Raw genomic sequence first — 23516 nt, forward strand, 5'->3', positions numbered from 1 at the left:
AATCTATATATATATATATATATATATATAACAATAACACAATTATTTATCACTGTCCTCGTTTTTCTTATTTATACAGTGACTTCAAGTTTGCTGATGCAAATGGGAATGGGTTGGCTGCTCTTTTGTAACGAAGATGCAACTATGGTGCTGTCTTTATCGTCTATTAGATAAATAATTAACGATTTTCATGCCAGAAATACTTTGTGTTAATGTCGTTTTAGTAAGATTTATGTAATGGCTGTCATGTTATTATGTGTCGGTGTGTGGTGATATGTGCTAGAATGGTTTCATATTGTGTTGTTTGGGACACAGAGATATAAGCCACATCTGATGATGTATGCATGCAAGCATTGAATACTTGCATATTTAATGCAGCTTTTCTTTTAGCTAGCCTAACAGCCAAATCATAATATGAGCTGGCTGAATTGCAGGTGTTGTATGACATGGCAGAGGCTCCCAGCCGGCAGCCGGCTGGGTTATAATCCTTGCTCTAATGACTAGACAAATTCAAATTCAGTACTAGCCAACGGTAGTTACATGATGATAGGACTCCATTACACACACCCTCAACTGGCCCTGCCGGAAGAGAAAAAAACAACCGGCGAACCAGGAGACACTAAGTACACGACGCTAATGAATATAATCTTAATACAACAATAACACTACTCCATGGTTGATGACTAAATGGAAAAAGCTTGAGCTTAAACCCTCCTTAATGTCCTCTACGTACGTACGTCCGACGAACTCCTTAAGCCCTACTAGCAGTCGCTATGGCCGATGTCTAATATTCCATCGGATCCGAAGCGGCTGCGGCTAATTAATGAAAATCCATTGACAAAAATTACAGCGCGTGATTGTGCTTGTGCTTGTTGTTGGGGTTTATCACGAGAGGATGGAGTCCCAGTCGATCTCCCAGGACGGGTACTTGTTGAGGTGCAGGGCGGCGGCGGCGGACTCGTCCACGGCGCCTCCGTGAAGTCTAGGCTCGCCATCTCGGGATGGTTCTGCTGCTGCTGTTGCTGCTGCGGGAACAACGCCGGGAGGGAGGAAGGAGGCGAGCTGGCGGAGTGTACCGACTCGTCGCCCTCCGTCGTGGTCGTGGACGCCGAGGCCTTGGGCGAGTCCGGGGTTGCGGTGGTGGTGGCGGCGGCCTTGGAGGACTCGGCGGTGAGGCCCTGGTAGATGGCGGTGAGCTTGGCGTCGACGGAGGCGTCGAGCCGGCCCGCGAGGTGCGCACCGCCGCGGCGGAGGGACGGGAAGTTGAGGCGCGCCGCGTCGCCGCGGAGGCGGAAGGCCGCCTTGTCGTAGGCGAGCGCCGCGTCCTCGGCGGAGTCGAAGGTGCCGAGCCACAGCCGCGTCCGATTCCTGGGCAGCCGGATCTCCGCCACCCACTTGCCCCAGTGCCGCTGCCGAACGCCGCGGTACAGCTTCGCCAACGGCGGCGGCGCCCCGGCGTGCTTCATGGGCTGCACCCGCGGGCCGAGGAACGCCGCCGCTGCCAGCAGGCCGCCCCTCTGCTGCTGCTGATGCTGCGCCAAGAGCTGCGCCTGGATCTCGTGGATTTGCACCGGGCCCAGGTGGTTCAGCGCTGCCAGCCCCGACGCGGCGTCCACCGACGACGTCGGGTACGACGCCGCCAGAGAAACGTTCGACGAGGAGGATTGCGGCAGAGGCGGGAGCTGCGAGAAGGAGGTGGTGGCGGTGGGAGCAGGAGGTGGTGGTGGGAGCGCGGTGTATGAGGATGTGGCGGGGAGGTAGTACGAATCTTGAGGCAAAGCAGACGAGTAGGGGTAGGGGTAGGAATACGAGTAGGAGAAGGGAGATGTGGTGGTGGAGGTGGGTGAAGAAGCACTCCGGATAAAAGGTTCGAGTGCTTTCATGAGCTCTTGGTCCGAGGAGGACGACGAGGAGGAGCTCAGCTGGTTTGTGTACAAATCTATGGCTGCCATTAAGAAAATGGGAGAAAAAGGTCGAATTTTTTTGTTTTTTGTTTGCAAAAACTGAACTGAAGATGAAACTAACCGAAAAAGAAGAAATTGGAAAAAAAATTAAGGCATGTTTCTTCAATAAAAGCGAAGAACAGGAGGATGGTTGGTGGGTCAATGGTTTGGTTGGTGCAGGCTGAAAGGGGGCTTAAAAACGACCCTTTCTGTAGCTTGAGCAACTCCAACAAATTAATTTCCCCCCTTTTCTCTTTCCACTTTTTAGCCATAAAAGGGATTTAGGGGGAAAAATTTAGCTCCAGCAGGTTGATTTTCCCTTTTCCTCTTTCCCCTATATTTCCCTCCCCTCTCCCCTTTTTAAAGGGGAATTCCATCTTCTCCCTTTCCTGCTTCCTTTCTATCCATTCTTTCCTAACCACAAGATCCACATGCATGAGAAGATCTTGACCACTCATGAATTAAAGAGGAAAGGGAAAAAATCAATCTGCTGGAGCACATCTCCCCAATAAATTAAAATTATAATGGGGAATTTCCCTATAAGATGAGAAAGGGAAAAAGAGAAAATCAATCTGTTGGAGTTGCTCTAAAAGGAAGAAGAACCGAAACAAAAAGAAGCTAAAAGAAACAAAACACAAAATTCTACAAAGAACAGACACGAACTAATCCAGGAGAGAAAAAAGGTTATCCGGATCTCTGTTCTCCTTGATCAAATAGCTAGCATCGGCAAGAAAGGCTCCCAAAAAAGGCCTCCTTTTCCTAGCTTGCTTGCTTCTACAAGAAGGGGTCAGAGAACAAACCTGTTGCCACCGTGTGCGCGGTGGCTCGTTGCCGTGGTGGTGGTGTTGGTGGTGGTGGATCGCTCAGCCTCACCGGGGAAGTGGAGTGGGTTCTGGGTTGGGTTGCTGGAGGGGATGGCCGGAGGATGGAGAGGATAGTGGTGTGGGATGGGAAGGCTTGTGCGTGTGGGAGTGGTGGGGGCGGATGAGTCTCTCTTGGGGATTACTGGCCACTGGCGCTGCTGTTTATATAGCCGCCGGGCCGGGGGGGGGGGGGGGGGGGGGGGGGGTTGGGCGGGGCTTAACTGCAAGTAGCGGGCGGGCAATCGGGCTGGGCATTCGGTTCTAACCGAACCGATCGGTTCGGTTCTTCGGTTCCTGCACAAATTCGGTTCTCAGAAAATAGGGACCGATCGGTTCTTTTCAGAAGTGGGAATCGAAAAAATTCGGTTTCAGTTCTTTCGGTTCGGTTCCGGTTATAACCGAATTAACCGAGTCACCTCAACATGGGCTCACGAAATCAAAAAAAAAAACAGTCCTCCGCCGACCAGAGCCGCCGTTCGCCTCCTCGCCCGTTGCTGGCGCCACCACCAGTCCACCACCGCCCTCGTGCAAGCGCTGGCCGCCGCCCGCCGGAGTGGCCGCCGGGGTGACCGCCGCCGCCCTCACCCGGCCTGCTGGATCCGCGCGCGGCGCGCGGAGACCGCTGTTGTCATCGAAGAGCCGTCTTCGTCGATTCGTGGCCGCACGCCGTCAATCCACCGCCCTCACGCCCTCCCGCGGCTGCGCGCCGTCGATCCGCCGCGCGCCGAGGATCCGCCGCCGCCACGCCCTCCCGCGGGACGCGGCCGCGCGCCGAGCCGCCGAGGATCCGCCCCGCCGCGCCTTCTCGTGGCCGCGCGCTACCGCCGTCGCTCCGCCGGGTGGAAGGGAGGGCCGCGCGCCGAGGATCCGCCGCCGCCACGCCCTCCCGCGGGACGCGGCCGCGCGTCGAGCCGCCGAGGATCCGCCACCGCCGCGCCTTCTCGTGGCCGCGCGCTACCGCCGTCGCTCCGCCGGGTGGAAGGGAGGGAGAGGCCGAGAGGGCGGCCAGGCGTGGCGGTGCCGCGCCGGGAGGGAGGGAGGGAGAGTGGGAGATGGAGGAAGGGAGGGAGACGGGAGTGCCGACTGTCGAGTGCGGGATGGGCGGCTGGGACTGGGAGACGGGAGTGGGACTTGGGCTCGGGGATAGGGACAGCCGGACGGCTAGGGTTTCTACGCAGTTGGGCCGATGCTCTAATGGGCTTAAGTAGTTAATGGGCTGAATGTACCATGAGGACGGTTCCTCGGTTAACCGAGTCCAGGAACCGAACCGAACCGAGAATTTCGGTTCCTGAGAATCAGGAACCGAAAAGGAACCGAAATTCTTGGTTTCGGTTCGGTTCGGCTTCGTTCTCGGTTTTTTCGGTTCGGTCCTCGGTTCTCGGTTTTATTTGCCCAGTCCGAGCGGGCATGGCACGGTGGAGCATGGACGAAACTTCCCGTGGTACGGTGAATCAATGCTGCTGTCCCTGACGCATGGGCCCCGATTGTTCTTCTGTGCTTGCTGGGCTCCGGAGCAAGACTTCCGAGCTGTGAAAATACGGTGGCGGGTGCCCGGCTGCCCGGGGGTGCCAACTGCCATGTGCCATGTTGCGTTAGACAGAGTTTGTTCAAAACGGGAAACTGTGAGTAAATTTGTAGAGAACGCTCGCTAGCAAGGAAATTTTGATAAAAGCGTCTTTAACACAATATATGTGATGTTGGTTTATACCTCGGGTATGGTGAGTACACTTGCTGAGATAACACTTACACGCCAAGTGTCTTTAACACAACATATGTGTAAGGCAATTTCTATAGACGGTGAGTAGTATATTTGTAGAGAGAACAGGACGCTTTGGTCTTAAAAAAATTACGGTAATAACAAGTAGTTAAATGGTGCCAAAATTAATTAGCGCTAGATTCTAAATGTTAAAAGGCAAATAATTGGCCATTTGTTGCTTAGCCTGAAAACTGTCGCTTAAATGGGTAAAATCGTCGCTTAAATAGACGTTAAACAAAAACATCATACTACTATGTAGAGTTAATACATTGACCACACTCGTTAATGCTAAATAATATAGGTTCAATTGGAGATCAATTCCAAAGGATTAAACAAGGAAAGCGATGATTTTTAATTAACTAGCTAATTAGAGTGTATGTCATAGGGACAAATAATATTTGATAAGCAATAATAAAAACAAAAATATATGGAGAAAATAATAAAAAAATGTTTTTTATTTGTATACGATAATATTAAAGTTTAATATGAAGTAAGAATAAAAAATATAATACAAGTAATATCATTAACTAGCTACATAATTATGAACTTAACTTATATAGTGTATCCTAGAAGGTGTGGGAAGGTTGGGGGGGGTGCCAAGCCCCCCTTCCCTCCGCCACCGGTGAGTAGTGTATTTATAGAGAGAACACTAGCAAGACAATTTCGATGGACGGCGGGTATTTGTAGAGAGAAGGCGAGTATATATGTAGAGAGAACACTAGCAAGGCCATTTCGATGGACGGCGGGTATATCTGTAGAGAGAACACTAGCAAGACAATTTCGATGGACGGCGGGTATTTGTAGAGAGAAGGCGAGTATATATGTAGAGAGAACACTAGCAAGGCCATTTCGATGGACGGCGGGTATATCTGTAGAGAGAACACTAGCAAGACAATTTCGATGGACGGCGAGTATCCATAGAGAGAACACTAGCAAGGCAATTTCGATAGACGACGAGTATATCTATAGAGAGAACACTAGCAATGCAATTTTGATGGACGCCGAGTATATTTGTAGAGAGAACACTAGCATTGCAATTTTGATGGAAATGTCTTCACACAACGTTGCGTTGAGGAATACACAGTTTGTTCACACTTCGGTGAGTACATTTGTAAAGAAAACACTAGCAAAGCAATTTTGAAGAAAATGTCTTCACAAACGTACCTGCAGTGAAGGGCGGCAAGAACGATTTGTCTCCGAACATCAAAGCTCTCGTCCAGAAGGAGGCCCATCGAATAAGGTAATCGACGTCTTTGATGTTTGGATCAGGAGATGAACAACATGTGTTGCAATAAAACAAATATAAAGATTAGGGGAAAAGGGTATTGAATTAACTTTGACAATTGAATATTGGATTGGATGCCTCAATTGACCGTTTATATCTTATTTTATATAGAGTTGGGGTGGTCCTTTCCTGTTGCATAACTAATGTGGTACTAATTTTATATCATCGTTTCATAGAGTTTCGTTACAATTGGGCAGCAAAACTTGCGTGGGTTGATTCTTAAACTAGTTTATTTAGGCCCAATTCAAGTGTCAACGGTCCCTTGTATTTGAGGTTCTAAGGATGTCTTCCTCAACAAAGGTGAGATTGTGCCAAATTGGCATGGTACTGCGTAGAGGAAAAGAAATTAAATATATAACAGCGATGGAAACGAAAACGCTTTTTTTTTCCTTCACCAACAGCAACATGTTTGAAATAGTTGTCCGATTCCAATGTGCGTGAAAACCGTGTAACGAAGAGATGATGAAAAAGTCAGAGCTAGCCTCTGACAGTCCCGGAGCTGCGCCACGTGGACAGTGAGTAGGCAGCACACGCCGTGACAGTGTGCATGCAGCCGGACCTCTAGACGTGACAACCTGTGTGGTGGTGGTGAACTGGGTGACCCACTGACCAGCACCAGCGCCGTGCAACCTGTACGCGGAGCGGCACGGGACGGGCGCACGACGTACTCGCCAGTTTTCTCTCTCGCCGTCGACGTCGACCGAGGCTGCGAAAATCACGTGGCGTTTGTAGGTAAAAGCTCTCTGGCTCAGTCTGTCCCTGGTACTGGAGTACTAGTAGTAGTAAAACACGCACACACACACACAAAAAGTAAAAGGTCCTCCACGTATGGAGTATTGGAAGGAGGAATATTGCCATCGCCTTTTTTTTTGCCATGGAATAGGGCGAAGAAATCGCCGTCCCAGAACCCAGAATCCCAGATGAGGTAGCCGGCGTGTCCAGCTCTACGGAAAGCGACGTCGAGAGGGGGCCGGCTCACGCGGAAACGCACGGGACGGGACTCTCGCTCCCGACGGGAGGCGGAGGCGGACGCCGTGACGGCGACAGTACATGCAGGCGCTGTTTGGTTACAAATTTTTTTTAGAAGTCCCTATCACATCAAAAAAAATCTTACTATTTTATAGTATTAAATAAAATCTGTTTATAAATATTTTTTGATAGCTGAGTGCTAATTCGCGAGACGAATCTAATGAGTCTAATAATTCATGATTTGCTACAGCGATGCTACAGTAACCATCTGCTAATCATAGATTAATATACCTCATTAGATTCGTCTCGCAATTTAGCCCCAAAATTCTGTAATTATTTTTATTTAATACTTTTAAATACTAAAAAATTCTAGGGAACCAAACAGGGCGCTCGGACTCGGAGCCGCCGCCCGGGCGGGGTTTTGAGTTGACCGAAACCTGCGGCGGGGATGCGTGCCACTTCATTGACAGGTGCGCAACGCCGAACCGGGATGGCGGCGGGCGTGGACTTCAATTCGTGGCGCACAGCAACTCGATCCGATTCATCAATATAATAATTGGCACCCAACAGGTAGAGCAAGGCAAGGTCAATGCCTATCGAGAGCTAGTAGCGCCTAGCTGCGTTCCCCATCCCGGCCTGCGAGGTGCGAGCATGGCCGGCCATTAATCCGCTCTTGTGACGACGACGGCTGGGTACGTGTACATGTGCCCCACCGCCATGTCACGGTGGGATTGGCATGCTGGCATGGCAATTATGGATTTTGCGCACAACTTTGTGGGCCTGTTTGGTTCATGCTAGAATTCTAGCACCATATGAATAGTACAAACTTTGACCATTAATTATAGTGTCAAACAAAGTCAGTTTACAAAACCAATTTCGGAACCCCGCGCTAGTGACCCTGAAGAATCTAACGAGGCCTTTGACCGCGCGATTAAGGATAGTTACTGTAGCATAACTGTAGCTAATTATCGATTAATTACCGTCATTAGATTCGTCGTGAAAAATTACACACATCCCTAAAAAGATTTTGCAAATTGACTTCATTTAGTGCTTCATGTATGCGAGATTCTTTTTTCGGGATTTGTGCGTGCTAAAAATCTAGCATCACTACACTGTACATGCCCGTACGTCAACAGCCGCGCATGCATGGTCAATTGCTACAAGGCCGCATCGACCATCATGCATATTCGTGCTCCTCGCACGTGCACGCGGCCACTAGTTTATTAGTTGGGCTCGATCGATGGGCAGCCGCAGCTAGCGGTGGTAATCTGGTATTGGTATCCGATGCCCCGTTGACGCGCACACGACAACTGGGCGGCCTTCTGCGCTGCACGTACTGGTACAGCCGTACGTGGTGTGGTGGAAGTGGGACTAGTGGAACCAGCTCGATCGAACCTGCACCACGACCTCTCCAGAGTCCACACCTATCCAATGTGTGCAGGTGTCCGCTTGTCTCATGCGCGCGGCTTCAGCTGCAGTCCAGAAGAGGAGAGGAGCTAGGTTGTGGGGGTCGGTTCTTCCGATCCAGAAATGTACACTGTCACAGGACCAATTTCTGGATCAAGGACACACATCACATTGGTCGTTTGTTCTTTGGTTGGACTCTTGTGACTGGATTTGTGTGTTGTTAGTCAGTAATAAGCCATCTTCATCAACAAGTCGAAACGGGTACAAACTAGCTAGTTCAAGTCGGCACACCGAGTAGTTTTATACTATATTGCTAACCCCGCAAAAAAGACATTAATGTGTGGTTCCAACCGTTATTAGGTTGCTTGTTTCAACTCCTGAAACGGTTGTTAGGCTAGCTGTTTAAGATAGGCCTAATGAATATAATAATGATCGATAGTCAAGACCTGCACCCTGGACTGTCTTGCAACGAGTATCGCTAATTTACGGTTAACCGTAGGGAGGGGCTCCCTACGGTCGATCTCCCGATCGTTTTTTTCATTTTTAGTAATTTTTTTTGTTATTTTCCGATTTTTGAGAAAAATTTCTAAGAGAAATTTTGGAGAGAGAAAATTTTTTGACGAGAAAAAGTTAGAAACAAAAATTTGAGAGACAAAAAAGTTGAGAAAATTTATATTCAGAATAGAAAAAATTTTGCATCCGAAAAAAATACTTAGAATAAAAAAATTTGCATCAAAATCAAAAAGAAAAAAATTGGGTAAAATTTTGGTCGGTAAAAAAAATTTGTAAAATAAAAAAAAACTACCTCCCCGCCGACGCCGCCGGCCCGTCGGCTGTGCACCGCACCGCCCATCCCCCGCCACACAGCGCAGGGAGCCGGGATCCGGCGGCGGCGACGGCGGGCAAGCGCGTGGCAGCCCAGGGAGGCGGATCCGGCGCCGCCGCCGGCGAGGGAGCGCGCGGCGTCCCATGGAGGCGGTCCAATGATGGAGGCGGCGGCGGCGGCCGCGGAGGAGGTGCGGCGGCTCCAGGGAGGAAGGGGAGCGGACTCAAGGGGAGGGAAGGGAGCGCGGCTCCGGGGGAGGGAAGGAGAGCGGCGGTCGGCGGGGAGGCGCGGGATCCCGATCCGTCGTGAGAGAATGGGGAGGAAATGAAGGGGAAAGGTGCGGGAAAGGGGAAGGGGGAGGAAAAAGAATCGACCGTAAGTTGCTGGAGTTACGGTCAACCTTAAATTCAGCATTTCGTCTTGCAACACGAATCCAGAACTGTAGGAGGTTCATCAACACGACCTCCTACAGTTCTGGCTGTAGAGCTGGAACAGATGAGGGCGGAGAGGGACGGTAAGTTATCTTTCATCCTCCCTAATTGATTTTTAGGCCAACCCATTCTTTGATACCTGTCATGTCTCTTTTTTGAACAGCCGTCGTCAACCAGAACACTGTCCTAGAAGGTGCGGTGAACACCTTTGCCAATGGCGTCAATGCCCTAGGCGACACACCGGACAGCGTCTGCAGCACTCCACCATCCACGTGGGGGAATCGCCCATCACGGCGTCGACCACGGCACCACCCAGGCCATGATTGCAGCATCGGTTTGGTTGAACCAGGACCTAACGTTCATGAACCGGTGCTTCCCCAAAGGCTTCAACCCTGCAGCATTCCTGAATACGGCAGCAGGCTTCACCGACCATGCCCAAGCCATCATCGACTGCACCCCTCCTCAAGACATCATCAACAGGGTGTTTGAGGAGGATTAGATTTAGGAAAAACCCCTTGAATAATGGTGCCTGTAATGCTTGAACTCTTTCTGCTTGCAACTTACTCAAGGGGGTAAGTTGCAAGCAGAAAGAGTTCAAGCATTACAGGCACCATTATTCTCTTGCTAGACATTTCGATCCATGGTGCCTTTATTTTCTGTGCGATGATTTTTTTATCTCCGTAATTGTTTTTCGAACCCAAGCTTTAAACCGAATCGGCTAACTTGATCGACTTTTAAACCCGATCGTAGTTTATCCGATCATTCTTTTAGCTGATATAGTTAGGCAAGCAAGATTTAATTTTCCTGATTCGAAATAACTTAGCCGATTCCAAGCCAATTTCAGAAAATAATTCTATTGGCTCTTGTCGTTTGGTCTTCTGCATTTACTGCCAATAGCTTTATGACTCCCAATATATCTACCGGGCCGATAGAATGGAACTGCATCCAAAGTCTTCTCCCACTAGACCAAAACCTATCTTCATCCCTTTTCCAATCTCATCTGGAGAGCTTGACGAGGTTCCCATGGCGGACAAAGATAAATGCCACGCAGAAGAGTTGACCGGGGAACATAACCCTTGGAGCAGCAAGCAGCTTCGCAATCTTGAGTAAACTCCAAACCTATCGTCCTCTTTCTCATGTTCTTGATTGCTCGCTTTATTAATCACTATGTGCATCTTGTTAGCGCCTTTGAGATTGGAAACCCTGACAACCTTCTCGGCACCGATTATGTGCCTATTCTGGTCTCCTCTGACTCTTCCGACTCCAGCGCCGACTTGTACACTTCATCGGACGGTCGTCGCCTCCACAAGGAGCTTTGGAAGGAGAAGAGAGAGCACAAGAACACCATGCACTACTAGAAAACCCCCCTGTAGCTGCGCTTTTTTTAGGTAGTAGACACGCTTTAACGCGTCTCTATAGTGATGTAGGCACGCTTTACGAAAACATGTTAGAAGCATTTTCGTATGGACCGTCAGGATCCGTAGATACAATTTTCATAAGCGTATATATTAGATGAATAGATGTTTCTTTCGCAAAAAAAAAGATGAATAGACGTTTCATAGACACATTGATACGCTTTTATAGATGCACATATAACACGTGTTTATTAGTGTTGTTATGTTGTATAGTAACATTTCATCACGTGTGAAAAGCTGTAGAGACAATATTGTAGTTACATTCACAAGTTGTGTCTACTATTGTAGTCATGTTTTGTAGTGATGCATTATTCCGCATTAAGGAGTATAGAGACGATATAGTAGGTGACGTGGAAAGATGATGTGGCAGGTGACACGGCAACTTACATGGAGAGGTGACGTGGTAGATGACACGTTTATTATAATGCCTAAACACGTGTTAACAAAAGTAGAAACAATAATGTAGCCGCGTCTTTATTGCGTGTGTACATATATCGATATGTTGTATAGTAACATCATAGTGTGTATCAATACCTGTAGAAATGATTTCATACATACATATATATTTTTGTATGTAGCAGTATTGACACGTTGTATTGTAACGCTTTAATTCGTCCAAAAAATGTGTTTTTTATTTTATGTATATATATATATAGTGCATCGAGATGTAGAAATTCAAATCAAGGTATTTTATTTTCTATTTTCTATCATTAATCATAATGGGACGTAAAGCATTAATAATATTGCATTTGGCCTTGACAATAGCCAACTTGTCCATTACTCAATAGACAATTGTGTTCGTAAAGAAGCATAAACAAAGTGCCAATATTATACAAATATTACTTATCTATTTTTTTTTAACAACTAAAACCTATCATGTTCACTTTGAAATTTGTACTTTGCTTCCCATTTAGCTTTGTCCACGTACTGCAGGTACCAACTTGTTGCGGGTACTAGATGAACTTCTAGCTTTCTTCACCTACAATGGAACATGTGTTTGATGAATAACTATTTGAAAATGTTACTGACACATGTAGTATTTGAAATGAAAAAAAAATCAACTGACATGTGTAGATGGGCAAGGAATAACATAGCCGGCATCATCAATAGCTGGAGAAGATCATGACCCTTTGTGGCTGTACATGTTGCTCCATTTTGTGGTTAGCTATTCAGGTAACTTTCTTAAAAGTATTATGCTCCTAATACAATTGTGAGATCATACTCAAATCTAAATAGGAGGCATCTGCTAGATATTTTTGTTGTGGGTGTTACGGAGGAAGTATGAATGGCTGGGAGGTGGACGTGGTTTAGGCGCGCGGCGGGAACGAGCGCTCGACGCCGTCCTGACGGCCGGCGGCGAGACTGCTGGAACGTGGAGAGCGGACGCAAGACGCCAGGGAGAAAGAGATAACTCTATCTCTAGCTTATCTCCTCATTCCTTGGATGATGGTTCTTATACAAAATATCTTAACAAATTTGAAGCCTAGCACTTCCTAGAATCTAGGGAACGAGTAACAAACGCGAGCAACAAACGCCAACAACGCAGCGCACCATGCACGCTGCATCTAGCCACTAGCGACGCGCCTCCTGCGTTCGTAGACTTTACCGACCATAACATCTCTCCCGCCGTCGACAAACAGCTCGTCCTCGAGCTGGAACGTAGGATGCGCTTCACGGAAGGCCGCCAATGGCTCCCACGTAGCCTCAGCCAACGGCAGACCTGTCCACTGAACGAGGATGAACCACACGCCACGGCGAAGCTTGGCGCGCAGCACCTTCTCCGGCGCCTGAAGAGGATGACCATGCTGCAGAGGAGGAAGAGCCGGAGTCGATGTAGGCGGTGTTCCATGGAAGGGCTTCAGAACGCCGACATGGAAGACGTCGTGTATGCGCGCCCCCTCCGGCAGTCGAAGACGATACGCCACATCGCCCACACGTTCCAGTACCTGGTACGGACCGGCATAGCGCGGGCTAAGCTTGCTCTGGCGTCCCGGAACCAGTGACTGAGCCGGCCGATGGAGCAGCCGAAGCCACACCCAGTCCCCGACGTCGAAAGTCAGGTCCCGGTGGTTGGCGTCGTAGTGGCGCTTGGCGTACTCCTGTGCTTGTTGTAGGCGTTCCCGGACCTCGGTGATGAAGGCGTCGCGGTCCTGCAGGAGCGTGTCCACCGTCGAAGTCTGCGCCGAGTGCGCCGTATACTGAAGAAGCGCCGGAGGCGGACGGCCGTAGACCACCTGAAACGGAGTCGTACGTAGTGCGGAGTGGTAGGCGGTGTTGTAGCAGAACTCCGCCCACGGAAGCCAGTCGAGCCACGCGCGGGGTCGGTCGCCGGTGATGCAGCGCAAATACATGGCTATCGTCTTGTTGACAGCCTCCGACTGTCCATCTGTCTGCGGGGTGGAAGGCCATGCTCATCCGCAGCTGGACGCCCGCGCACTTGAACAGATTGCGCCACACATGACCCGTGAACACCGGATCACGATCACTGACGATCGAGGAGGGAAATCCATGGAGGCGCACCACTTCGGAGAAGAAAGCCCGTGCCACTGAAGCAGCCGTGTAAGGGTGGCCGAGGGGCGATGAAATGGGCATACTTGGACAGGCGATCCACGATGGTGAGGATGACGCTCTTGCCATGTACCTTGGGGAGGCCTTCCACGAAGTCCATGGAGATGTCCGACCACACCAGCGCTGGGATGTCGAGTGGTTGTAGGAGACCCGCAGGATGTAACGATTCTGTCTTGTTGCGCTGGCAGATAGAGCAGGCCCGGACATACTCACGGCTGGCAGATAGAGCAGGCCCGGACATACTCACGGACCAGCCGGTGGTCGCTGTCGACGACGAAGTCTGCACGGAGTCGGTGCAGCGTCTTCTGAATTCCCTCATGGGCGTTGGTGTGGGCGAGCTGGAGCACAGTGGCCAGCGCGGACGACGTCGCTGGGATGAAGACGCGCCGGCCGCAGAGGATGAGGCCCTCGTCGACTCGCCATGGGGCGCCACGGGTCTCGGTGATGGTGTCGCGGAGGCTGCGCAGGTTGGCGTCATTCTCCAGCTCGGCGCGAAGGTCGTTGTAGAAGCTGAACATCGAACCCGAGAGCGCCGCGAGCTCGGGCTGGCCGACCTCCATCCTGGAAAGGGCGTCGGCGACGGTGTTCATGCGCCCGGGTCAGTACTCGACGGAGAAGTCGAAACCGAAAAGTTTGCTGATCCATTGGTGCTGCGGGACCGTAGATAGACGTTGATCGAGCATGAACTTGAGGGCGTAGTGATCAGTACGGACGACAAACAGCCTACCCCACAAGTAGGGCCTCCAATGGCGGACGGCCTGGACCAGGCCGATAAGTTCACGCTCGTAGGCCGCAATCTTGAGGTGGCGCGGCGCGAACGGCTTGCTGTAGAAGGCCAGGGGACCGGCGCCTTGATGTAGTACCGCACCGAACCCCGTGCCCGAAACATCGCAGTCGACCATGAACGACTGGGCGAAGTCCGGCATGTGCAGAACCGGTGCCGTGGACAGAGCGCGCTTGAGGGCGTCGAACGCGGTAGCGGCTGCGTCGGTCCATAGAAACGCGTCCTTCTTGAGGAGCTGCGTTAGCGGTGCCGCCAGGTTGCCGAAGTCCTTGATGAAGCGCCGGTAGTAGCCGGCCAAGCCCAGGAAGCCGCGCAGGGAGCGGACGGAGCGCGGCTGCGGCCAGGAGGTCACCGCGGCCACCTTGTCGCTATCCATGGCCACACCGTCAGTCGAGATCACGTGGCCGAGATAGGCCACTGACGAAGTTGCGAAGGCGCACTTGGAGCGCTTCACCTTGAGGTGGTGTGACCGCAGCGTGTCGAAAACGGCGCGCAGGTGCTGCAGGTGTTCACACCAGGAACGGCTATAGATTAGAATGTCGTCAAAAAAGACTAGAACGCACCTCCTGAGGAACGGATGCAGCACGATGTTCATGAGGCGCTGGAACGTCGCCGGGGCGTTGGACAAGCCGAACGGCATGACTAAAAACTCGAAATGGCCTTGGTGCATTCTGAAGGCCGTCTTCTCGATGTCGGCCGGGTGCACGCGCACTTGATGGTAACCAGCGCGGAGGTCCAGCTTCGTGAAGAAGCGAGCGCCATGGAGTTCATCAATGAGTTCTTCCACGACCGGAATGGGAAATTTGTCCTTGACTGTTCGGTCATTGAGCGCGCGATAGTCCACGCAAAAGCGCCACGAGCCATCCTGCTTCTTGACCAGGAGAACAGGGGCTGAGAATGGAGACACGCTCGGTCGGATGATGCCTTGAGCGAGCATGGTGGCGCATTGCTTCTCCAGTTCATCCTTCTGGAGCTGCGGGTAGCGATATGGCCGAACGGACACCGGAGGAGTACCAGGAACGAGATGTATCCGGTGGTCACAGTGTCGCGGCGGCGGTAGACCCGTCGGCTCGGCGAAGAGGTCATTGTAGTCGTCGAGGAGCAGCGCCAAGAGATCCGGCTCGGCAGCGCGAACGCCATGGAGGCGACTGGCGGCCGCTGAAGACGTCCAGGACGAATCCAGTCCGTGCCAGAGGACGCGACGGTCGCGGCGCCAGAATGCCAAGCACATGTCGTCAAAGTCCCAGAGGATGGGTCCCAGAGTTCGCAGCCAACGAACGCCAAGGACCATGTCGTAGCAATCCAACGGAATAGTGTAGCAGTCGATGGAGAAGTGCTCGTCAACAATCCGGATGTCGACGTCGCGCGCGAGGCCGGCGCACGGCACTCGGTCGCCGTTGGCCACGATCACGGTCATGCCCGCACTGTCGCCAAAGCGGAGACCCGCCCGCGTGGCCGCTGCGGGGCTGATGAAGTTGTGGGTCGAGCCAGTGTCCAGGAGCGCCGTCATCACGTAGTTGCCCACCGACACACGCACACGCATCGTGTCCGTAGTGCGGATCCCGGCAATGGCGTGCAACGAAATTAGGGGCTCCTCTGGCGCAGTCAGGGTGGCGTCTTGCGGGGGCTCGTCGTCGTCAACGAAGTATGAGACTTCGAGGTAGAAGAGGCGCTGGCACTTATGGCCGCACGCATACTGCTCATCGCAGTTATAGCACAGGCCTTGACGCCGGCGGTCCGCCATCTCCGTTGGCGTGAGGCGACGGAACGGCCTGGGTGGGGGCGGCGGCACGGGCGCCGGCGCCGTGGTGGCCGCAAAAGTGGGTGCCGGGTTTGCGCCCGCGGCCGGATGGTGAGGGCGGGCCGGAACGCGCGGAGGCCGGAACGCCGGAGCGGTGACCGCGGCCGCGGCACGACGCTCATATGCGCGCGCTAGGCACATGGCGCGCTGAAGGTCATGTGGCATCTGCAGCTCCACGTCAACCCTGATGTGGTCGGGGAGGCCCCCGGAGAATAGCTGCACTTGTTGTTCCTGGGTGAGGGACCCGGCGTGAGCCAAGCACTGCTGGAACGCTTCGATGAAGCCGTCGACGGTGCCCGAAAACGGAAGGCGCGCCAGGTCGGAGAGGTGGTTTGTTCCCAGGGCCGGCCCAAAGCGCTGCTGACATAGAGCGCGAAAGGTCGGCCACGGAATGTTGTGGACACCTCCCGCATCGCGCTCGAGCATGTCGTACCACTGCTGGGCGCCATCCGTCAAATGGAACGAGGCGAGCCAAACCTTAGTGTTCTCACGGGTGTGCTGACCGCGGAAGAATTGCTCGCACTTGTTCAACCAACCCAAGGGGTCGGTCTTGCCGTCGAACGTCGGGAACGTGAGCTTGTGGAAGCGCGGCACCTCCAGATCGTCGGCGGTCTCCATGGCTTCAAACGGCGGCGGCGAGTGCGGCGGCCCGTTCAAGTTCGGGATCGGCGAGGGCGAGTGTGGAAAGTTGATCTGGTGGATGGGTAGTGGATGGGAGGCAGCGGTGGTATGCACGATGGGCGACGCCGTGGAAGGTACCGGCTGCGGCGGCATGCCGTATCCCGGCATTCCGAAAGGCGACGGCTGGGGTGCAAACGAAGATCCCGCAGCAGATGGGGACCCGCGACCTTCTATGGATGACAAACGAGTTGCGAAGGATCCCATCTGGCGCTGAAGCCCGTAGATGGCCGTCGTCAGAGTGTCGAGAGCGCTTGACTCCGCGGCCGTAGCCGGGAGAACGGACGCTGTGGAGATGGCGGTGGTCGGCGCGGCGGAAGGAGTTGGTGCGATGGACATGGGCAGGGACGGCGCGGTGGAGACGCCAGGAACGATGTCCGACATCCCTGATACCAGAGTGTTGTGGGTGTTACGGAGGAAGTATGAATGGCTGGGAGGTGGACGTGGTTTAGGCGCGCGGCGGGAACGAGCGCTCGACACCGTCCTGACGGCCGGCGGCGAGACTGCTGGAACGTGGAGAGCGGACGCAAGACGCCAGGGAGAAAGAGATAACTCTATCTCTGGCTGATCTCCTCATTCCTTGGATGATGGTTCTTATACAAAATATCTTAACAAACTTGAAGCCTAGCACTTCCTAGAATCTAGGGAACGAGTAACAAACGCGAGCAACAAACGACAACAACGCAGCGCGCCATGCACGCTGCATCTAGCCACTAGCGACGCGCCTCCTGCGTTCGTAGACTTTACCGACCATAACAATTTTTTACTCTGCTAAATGCATATTTTATCTAGACTAGGTAAGTGCCTGTGCGTTGCAACGGGAGCAAAAAGAAAATCATAAATTACTTGGTTTATTGTGCAAAGATAATGTAAAATAGTATCACATCACAATTTCATGTCACAAGAAAAACTATGCAATAAAATAGTTCCGACTTAAGCATAACAATAATTATACTACATATCAATGCAAATGGTTGTATCTTCAGCAAGATACATAGGGGAACATAGAAATAAAAAAGTTCGTGAGGCATTGATTTGCATCTAACCTAAACACAAAAAAGTTAACTGAACAAACAACGACACCCTTATAGTTCTGTGCTTCTAATTTGTCACTGTCTCCTACCTGTGACTGTTATCCTGTAGCATACAAACTAGTTAAGGATGAATACCAAGGTACTAATTAGAGTACTAATTGCATGAGAAAAATTTGTGGTTCTGATGCCAAGAAAATAGAAACAAATAGCATTGATGTACTTGCATGTTAGGAAAATTTAGTACTAATTTCACAAGAAAAAACTTGTGGTTTCTGACTCCAAGAAAATAGAAACAGATAGCACTGATGCACTTGCATTTTAGGCAAATTTAGATATTACATCTGAGTTTGGTTTAAGTAGTGCAGTGGTGTAAGTAGCTTTGCATGTATTCATGAAGATTTCAGTTAGAAAGAAATTGGTGACACATTCCTATCTACACGATTATTGTCAGAACAATTAAGTATGCAAAGGGTAACTGAATGTTGCATTTTTCAAATACAGAAAAGGTAATGCCTACAATTTGCTGACAGAGAAGATACCTTATAGTTCCTTCGAGATGGGTTATCTGGGGAAATTAACTGCATTACCTGATGCATATATATAGTGAGCTAGTTGTGGATACAAAAGCCATATTGCACACTTACAGCTCACTCAGTTGGCCGCATCTCCGAAATACAGGATAGTTGCTAGTAGGCTTTTCTTTCATGCATATATATACTGAATACACAACAATTGTCACTTTTAGCCCAAAAAAACTTTTGCCTATGGCTTGGGGTAATAATGCACAGATCAATTTGAACATCAGGTTACAGATCTTATATAATATATAGATATAGAAGCTTCAACGGATATATAAGAATATCAGCAGGCTGCAAATTGAAATAAAAAGAATCTTAAAAAAATGAGCTACACTCCTTCAATGTTTTTTTCCTCAATGAACTGCCATCAATGGTGCCTTTCAAATAATGTTTAAATCATAAATATTAGTCCCAACCTTAGACAGAGTGAGGATACAACAACCTGCATGGCCTTCATACTGTCATGGTAGCAGGCCTGCAGGTCACTCGTAGGCTGGTGTCTTTTCTAATTAAAAAATGTTTCAATAAGGGCAGGATTGCAGCTTTATTAGAATCTAAACTATGATTAACCAAACTCTGAATTCGTTTTTGAACATTATATTGGCAGGTACTAAGAAGTCTTCTACAAGTTGCAATAGTTTAAGAGAATTTCATCAAACACCGTGAGAGCATCCCTCAGCAGTTGCATCGAGAGAAACTAAAACTGTCCGGAGTCAAGGAGGGTTCAAACCTTATGCCACTGGCTTGGCTTGGTGTCCTGTGTGGCTGTGTCCATACTCGCCGCCTCTGATGAAAGTCATGGACACCACCTGCAAGCCGCAAGCAATAAGATGCCATGCATTAATCGATCTGCTGCACTGCAGTCTGCAGATGACGGAACGTACAGCACCCTGTCTGCAGGGGGTCGGTCTCGAGGGCGACGAGGTGCTGGAGGCTCAGCATGGCGGGGGACGCTGCGATGATCGGGTCGACGACATGCTGGGCCCCGCCGCGTGGCCGCCTTTCTAGGAGATCGTCGCCGTGAACTGGGCTGGACGGGATCTTGAAGAAGGCGTCCGGTAGTGCCGGCCGAGTGGAGCAGTGGCGGTGGCACGGCGAGCTGTGAGGGCGAGTGGGCGACGATGGGGAGCGGCGCATGCGGTCGAAGGTGGCCGGCCGCGCGTGGAGCGAGGGCGTACGCGCGATGGCGATGACGGTGACGTAACATTTGTGGTGTTCGCGGAACTGCCGCCGGGCGGACGGGAGGGAACAGAGAACGGGCCGAGCGCTGGGCCCCACCTATACTGAGTTGATGAGGCAAACACCAACCACCCGCCCGCCAAGATCAGCAGAACGCAACAGAATCAGGAACAGACTTCAAAAAAAAAACAGAATCAGGAACAGGGCAGCAAGCAGAGCAAGGGGAATGAGGATCCTCCTCCTCTCCCCCTGTTATTTTGAGATGGCGCCGCCCGGGGTGAAATGCCCTGACCGGGCGCGCCGGGCCTGACCCCGCTGCTGCTGCTCGGCGTCGTGCGTGCCCGGGAGCGGGAGAGGTGTTGGCTACGCCCAGGAACGCACGTTCCACCTGCCTACACCTTGCCTCGCTCTGTCTAACGCTCACACACACAGGGAACCCGAGGAGGAAGATGAACAGTGATTTTCGGCGACGAACGCCGCGGAGCCAATAGCTCCTGTATTTTGGCCTTGATTCAACTAAAAATGGACTCGGCAAGTCACAACCGTAGGAGTACAGAGGCTAAATAGGCCAGGGAAGCTCATCTCCAAGCCGGCCCTTGTGCCCACGAACTACATGAACGGCTCAGCGACGACACGAGATCCACTCGCTCGTTCCACACGTCGCGGCACTCCTCCCTGCAGATCAGGACACACCCCATCCCTCTCAACGGACTTGGACTCAACCTAAACAAACACAACCTAGACCTATACGTGACACACACGTACACTAACAGGGCTCCTGTATGTGACACACACACGTACAGGACCTGGACTCTCTACACGTCACGGACGCACCGCGACGCCGCACCAGCCCTGGACTCGACGACCCCGCAGCTGCCTACATACACGCACGCGCGAACACACCCGGCGCGACGCGACGCAGCGCGGCATACACACACCACGAACATGCCATGGCGTGATTATTCCTAACAAGAGGGGGGGGGGGGGGGGGGCGGAGCCGCGACGCCGTTGCGGTTGCGGCTTCCTCCTCCTCTCATCCCCCGCCCGGAGCCGCGGCAGCGGAGGGACCCGCACGGCCTCGAAAGTTTGTGCAGATTGATCGTCTCGTGGCGCGCCATGTCGTCTAATACTTCGACCAGCCCGCCGGCGGCTCCGTCGCCGCCGACGAAGAGCAGCCCTGCTCCTTCGGCCGCCCCGCGGCCGTCAGCGGACTCGCCGTCCCCGCCTGTGGCTTCGTCCTCTCCGGCGCCACCCGAGCCCAGCGGCTCCTCGCCGCCGGCGAGGTCCCGTGGCTCTGCGATCTCGCCGGCCAAGACCCACTCTCCATCTCGACCACCACCGGAGCAATCGTCTAGAGGCTCACATGGCGGTGGCAGTCCGCCGCCACCGGTTTCTACGCACCATGGCGGCCCCACCATGGTGGAAGTCGTTTTCGCCGCTGCCGGCGCCGCGGCGCTCCTCGTCATCCTCATCGCCGCCTGCGTCTGCTGCTCGAGGAGGACGGCGCCGAGGAGGAGGAAGAGACCTCACAATCCCATGCATTACTACGGCGACACGTCATCAGCGTACAGAGGTAGAGCACAGAACACGCTGCTCACACTAACAGCAAGCCCTCTCGCCCGCCGTCTACTCGTGGTTCTTGCTTGCTGTTGATTCTTGACGCGTTCCGCTGAGCTAAGGGGATTAGACTTGCAACCACAGGGAACAGCACGTACTGCACGAGTGGGCCGCAGCAGCAATGGCAGAGCGACGCCGGCGCGGCAGCGACGCCGATGAGCAGCTTCGGCCCGCCGGGGGGTGGCTGGCACGCGCCGCCGCCGCCCGACATGACCTCCGGCGTGTACTTCAGCTCGCCGCAGCCGCCGCCGTCACCACATGAGGCGCTGGGGCTCGGCAAGGGTACCTTCACCTACGAGCAGCTGGCGGCGGCCACGGCCAGCTTCTCGCCGGCGAACCTGCTCGGGCAGGGCGGGTTCGGGTACGTGCACAAGGGCGTGCTCCCCGGCGGCAGGGCGGTGGCCGTGAAGCAGCTCAAGTCCGGGAGCGGGCAGGGGGAGCGCGAGTTCCAGGCCGAGGTGGACATCATCAGCCGGGTGCACCACCGCCACCTCGTGTCCCTCGTCGGCTACTGCATCGCCGGCGCCCGGCGCATGCTCGTCTACGAGTTCGTGCCCAACAAGACCCTCGAGTTCCACCTCCACGGTCAGTGAGGGTTCCCAGTTCAGTTAAGCGCGCGCACCAAGTTTTGGCCTCTCGTTGCAGCAACCCAAATGCCGTGGCCTGACGACGTTTTCTGGGGTTGCAGGGAAAGGGCAGCCGGTGATGGAGTGGCCGACGAGGCTCCGCATCGCGCTGGGGGCGGCGAAAGGGCTCGCCTACCTGCACGAAGACTGTGAGCATCCCTACCCAGTTTCCATCCATCCTCCTCTGCATTGTCGTCAACAGCCAGCTTGGTTCGTGATGTGATCATTTCTGAATTTCATTCGTGATGTAACCATGAAGGCCATCCTCGGATCATTCACCGCGACATCAAGTCCGCCAACATTCTTCTCGACAACAACTTCGAAGCAATGGTTGGTGGATCAAAGGCGACGCCGCTGATAGCTCCCATCATCTTGACCCCAAATGTTCCTGCGGTATCTGATCGCAGCAGGCTCCTGCTCTGTCTTGCAGGTCGCGGACTTCGGGCTGGCCAAGCTGACCTCCGACAACAGCACGCACGTCTCGACCCGCGTCATGGGCGCGTTCGGGTACCTGGCGCCGGAGTACGCGTCCAGCGGGAAGCTGACGGAGAAGTCGGACGTCTTCTCCTACGGCGTGATGCTGCTAGAGCTCCTGACGGGGCGGCGGCCCGTCGACAGCGGCACCGCCACCAGCTCGTTCCTTGAGGACAGCCTCGTCGACTGGGCAAGGCCTTGTTGTTCACCCTGGCGCGTCGTTTACCAGCGCGGCGCTCGCGTTGGCACGATCACCATCTGATCTGACCGGGGCTACCTCTATTGCGTGCGTGCGTCCGCAGGCGAGGCCGGCCCTGTCGCGCGCGCTGGCCGACGGCGACTACGACGGCGTCGCGGACACGAGGCTGCACGGCAGCTACGACCCCGTGGAGATGGCGTGGCTGGTGGCCTGCGCCGCGGCCGCGGTGCGCCACTCGGCCAAGAAGCGCCCCAAGATGAGCCAGGTACGCGCCGCCGGCCATTTCTTTGACCAGAACGCTCTGCGGATAGCTCAGGCGGTGGCAATGGCTAGCTGCAGATCGTGAGGGCGCTGGAGGGGGACATGTCGCTGGAGGACCTGAACGAGGGAGCGCGGCCCGGGCAGAGCATGACGCTCGGCACCGCGGCGTCAGAGCCCTCGTACAAGGCCCACAGGGCTCCCGGGCGGTACACGTCGGACATCAGAGGCGGAGCTAGCAAAAAATTCTAGGTGGGGCAGGCCGGCAAGGGCCCGCCGGCGGGGCGCGGCAGGCGAGTTTCCGGCGGCTAGCTGGGGCATATGCCTCACCCTGCGTGATGGGTGGCTCCGCCACTGTCGGACATGGAGAGGATCAGGCAGGCGCCGATGGAGATCGGGGAGTACAGTGGCTGCGCGGTCACCGGGTTCGGCCGTCCCTTCGACGACGACGACGATTTGAGTCCGGTGAAGGGCCGGTCGCGCCGGTAGAGCAGGCTAGCAGCAGCTGTTGACCTGCCGTGGACGCCAGTGCTGTCGGACCGTTGCGATTCATGCTCGCCGCGCCCGTTGTTGATTGCGCGATCTTCCTGCTCTGGCGTCTGTGAACAGCTGCCTTGCCTCTTCTTTTCCACCAGTCGCCTCTGACGCAGCCTGCAAGCTGATGTACATATCGACATTAGTCACACGGAGAGAATGTGTAGATGAAACGATTGTGTTTTGTCGAGCAGAGCAAAGCATGCAAGAATGGTTGGCATCGGGCCACCCATGCGCACTCAGAGTTCAGAAGTTTAATCCGGTAGCTGTACTGCATTTATAAAAGCACAT

At 53.2% G+C, this 23516-nt stretch overlaps 2 protein-coding genes and 1 pseudogene across 9 annotated transcripts; 1 reads left to right on the top strand and 2 right to left on the bottom strand.

Annotated features, from left to right (window-relative positions):
• Positions 1–488: 488 nt before the first annotated feature.
• LOC120689911 lies at positions 489–2936 on the bottom strand (annotated as a pseudogene).
• An 8633-nt stretch (positions 2937–11569) lies between these two features.
• On the bottom strand, positions 11570–20085 carry LOC120689913. 7 transcript variants are annotated; one of them, XR_005681503.1, is made up of 5 exons: positions 19228–20085; positions 19069–19147; positions 18300–18347; positions 11962–12031; positions 11570–11874 (listed from the first exon to the last, which is right to left on the bottom strand). XR_005681503.1 is itself a non-coding variant. In XM_039972361.1 (3 exons), exons 1-3 carry the CDS (start codon positions 19473–19475, stop codon positions 11871–11873), a joined length of 336 nt encoding a protein of 111 aa, XP_039828295.1. In that variant the 5' UTR covers positions 19476–20085; the 3' UTR covers positions 11570–11870. The 7 variants fall into 7 exon arrangements, 2 of the variants coding, with proteins under 2 accessions (XP_039828295.1, XP_039828294.1); XR_005681502.1 differs by having other exon boundaries at positions 19223–20085; XR_005681504.1 differs by lacking the exon at positions 18300–18347 and having other exon boundaries at positions 19223–20085.
• Positions 20086–20497: 412 nt separating this feature from the next.
• LOC120689916 (proline-rich receptor-like protein kinase PERK4) lies at positions 20498–23460 on the top strand. Of its 2 annotated transcripts, none has more exons than XM_039972363.1 (8): positions 20498–21090; positions 21219–21719; positions 21823–21909; positions 22020–22090; positions 22191–22424; positions 22537–22698; positions 22773–22913; positions 23055–23460. In XM_039972363.1, exons 1-8 carry the CDS (start codon positions 20634–20636, stop codon positions 23178–23180), a joined length of 1779 nt encoding a protein of 592 aa, XP_039828297.1. In that variant the 5' UTR covers positions 20498–20633; the 3' UTR covers positions 23181–23460. The 2 variants fall into 2 exon arrangements, with proteins under 2 accessions (XP_039828297.1, XP_039828298.1); XM_039972364.1 differs by having other exon boundaries at positions 20949–21090; positions 21205–21719.
• The last annotated feature ends 56 nt before the right edge of the window (positions 23461–23516 follow it).

This window comes from Panicum virgatum, chromosome 9N, assembly GCF_016808335.1.
Source record: "Panicum virgatum strain AP13 chromosome 9N, P.virgatum_v5, whole genome shotgun sequence".
Classification (NCBI taxonomy): Eukaryota; Viridiplantae; Streptophyta; class Magnoliopsida; order Poales; family Poaceae; genus Panicum; species Panicum virgatum.

Bases quoted from the DNA above. Each gene is read 5' to 3' on its own strand.
- LOC120689913 (XM_039972361.1), bottom strand. From the start codon at position 19,475: ATGCGCCGCTCCCCATCGTCGCCCACTCGCCCTCACAGCTCGCCGTGC. The intron at 19,148-19,222 runs GTACGTTCCGTC...TGCGGCTTGCAG, and splicing joins CCCCCTGCAGACAGGGTGCT to GTGGTGTCCATGACTTTCAT.
- LOC120689916 (XM_039972363.1), top strand. From the start codon at position 20,634: ATGTCGTCTAATACTTCGACCAGCCCGCCGGCGGCTCCGTCGCCGCCG. The intron at 22,091-22,190 runs GTTGGTGGATCA...TCTGTCTTGCAG, and splicing joins ACAACAACTTCGAAGCAATG to GTCGCGGACTTCGGGCTGGC. The intron at 22,699-22,772 runs GTACGCGCCGCC...GGCTAGCTGCAG, and splicing joins AGCGCCCCAAGATGAGCCAG to ATCGTGAGGGCGCTGGAGGG.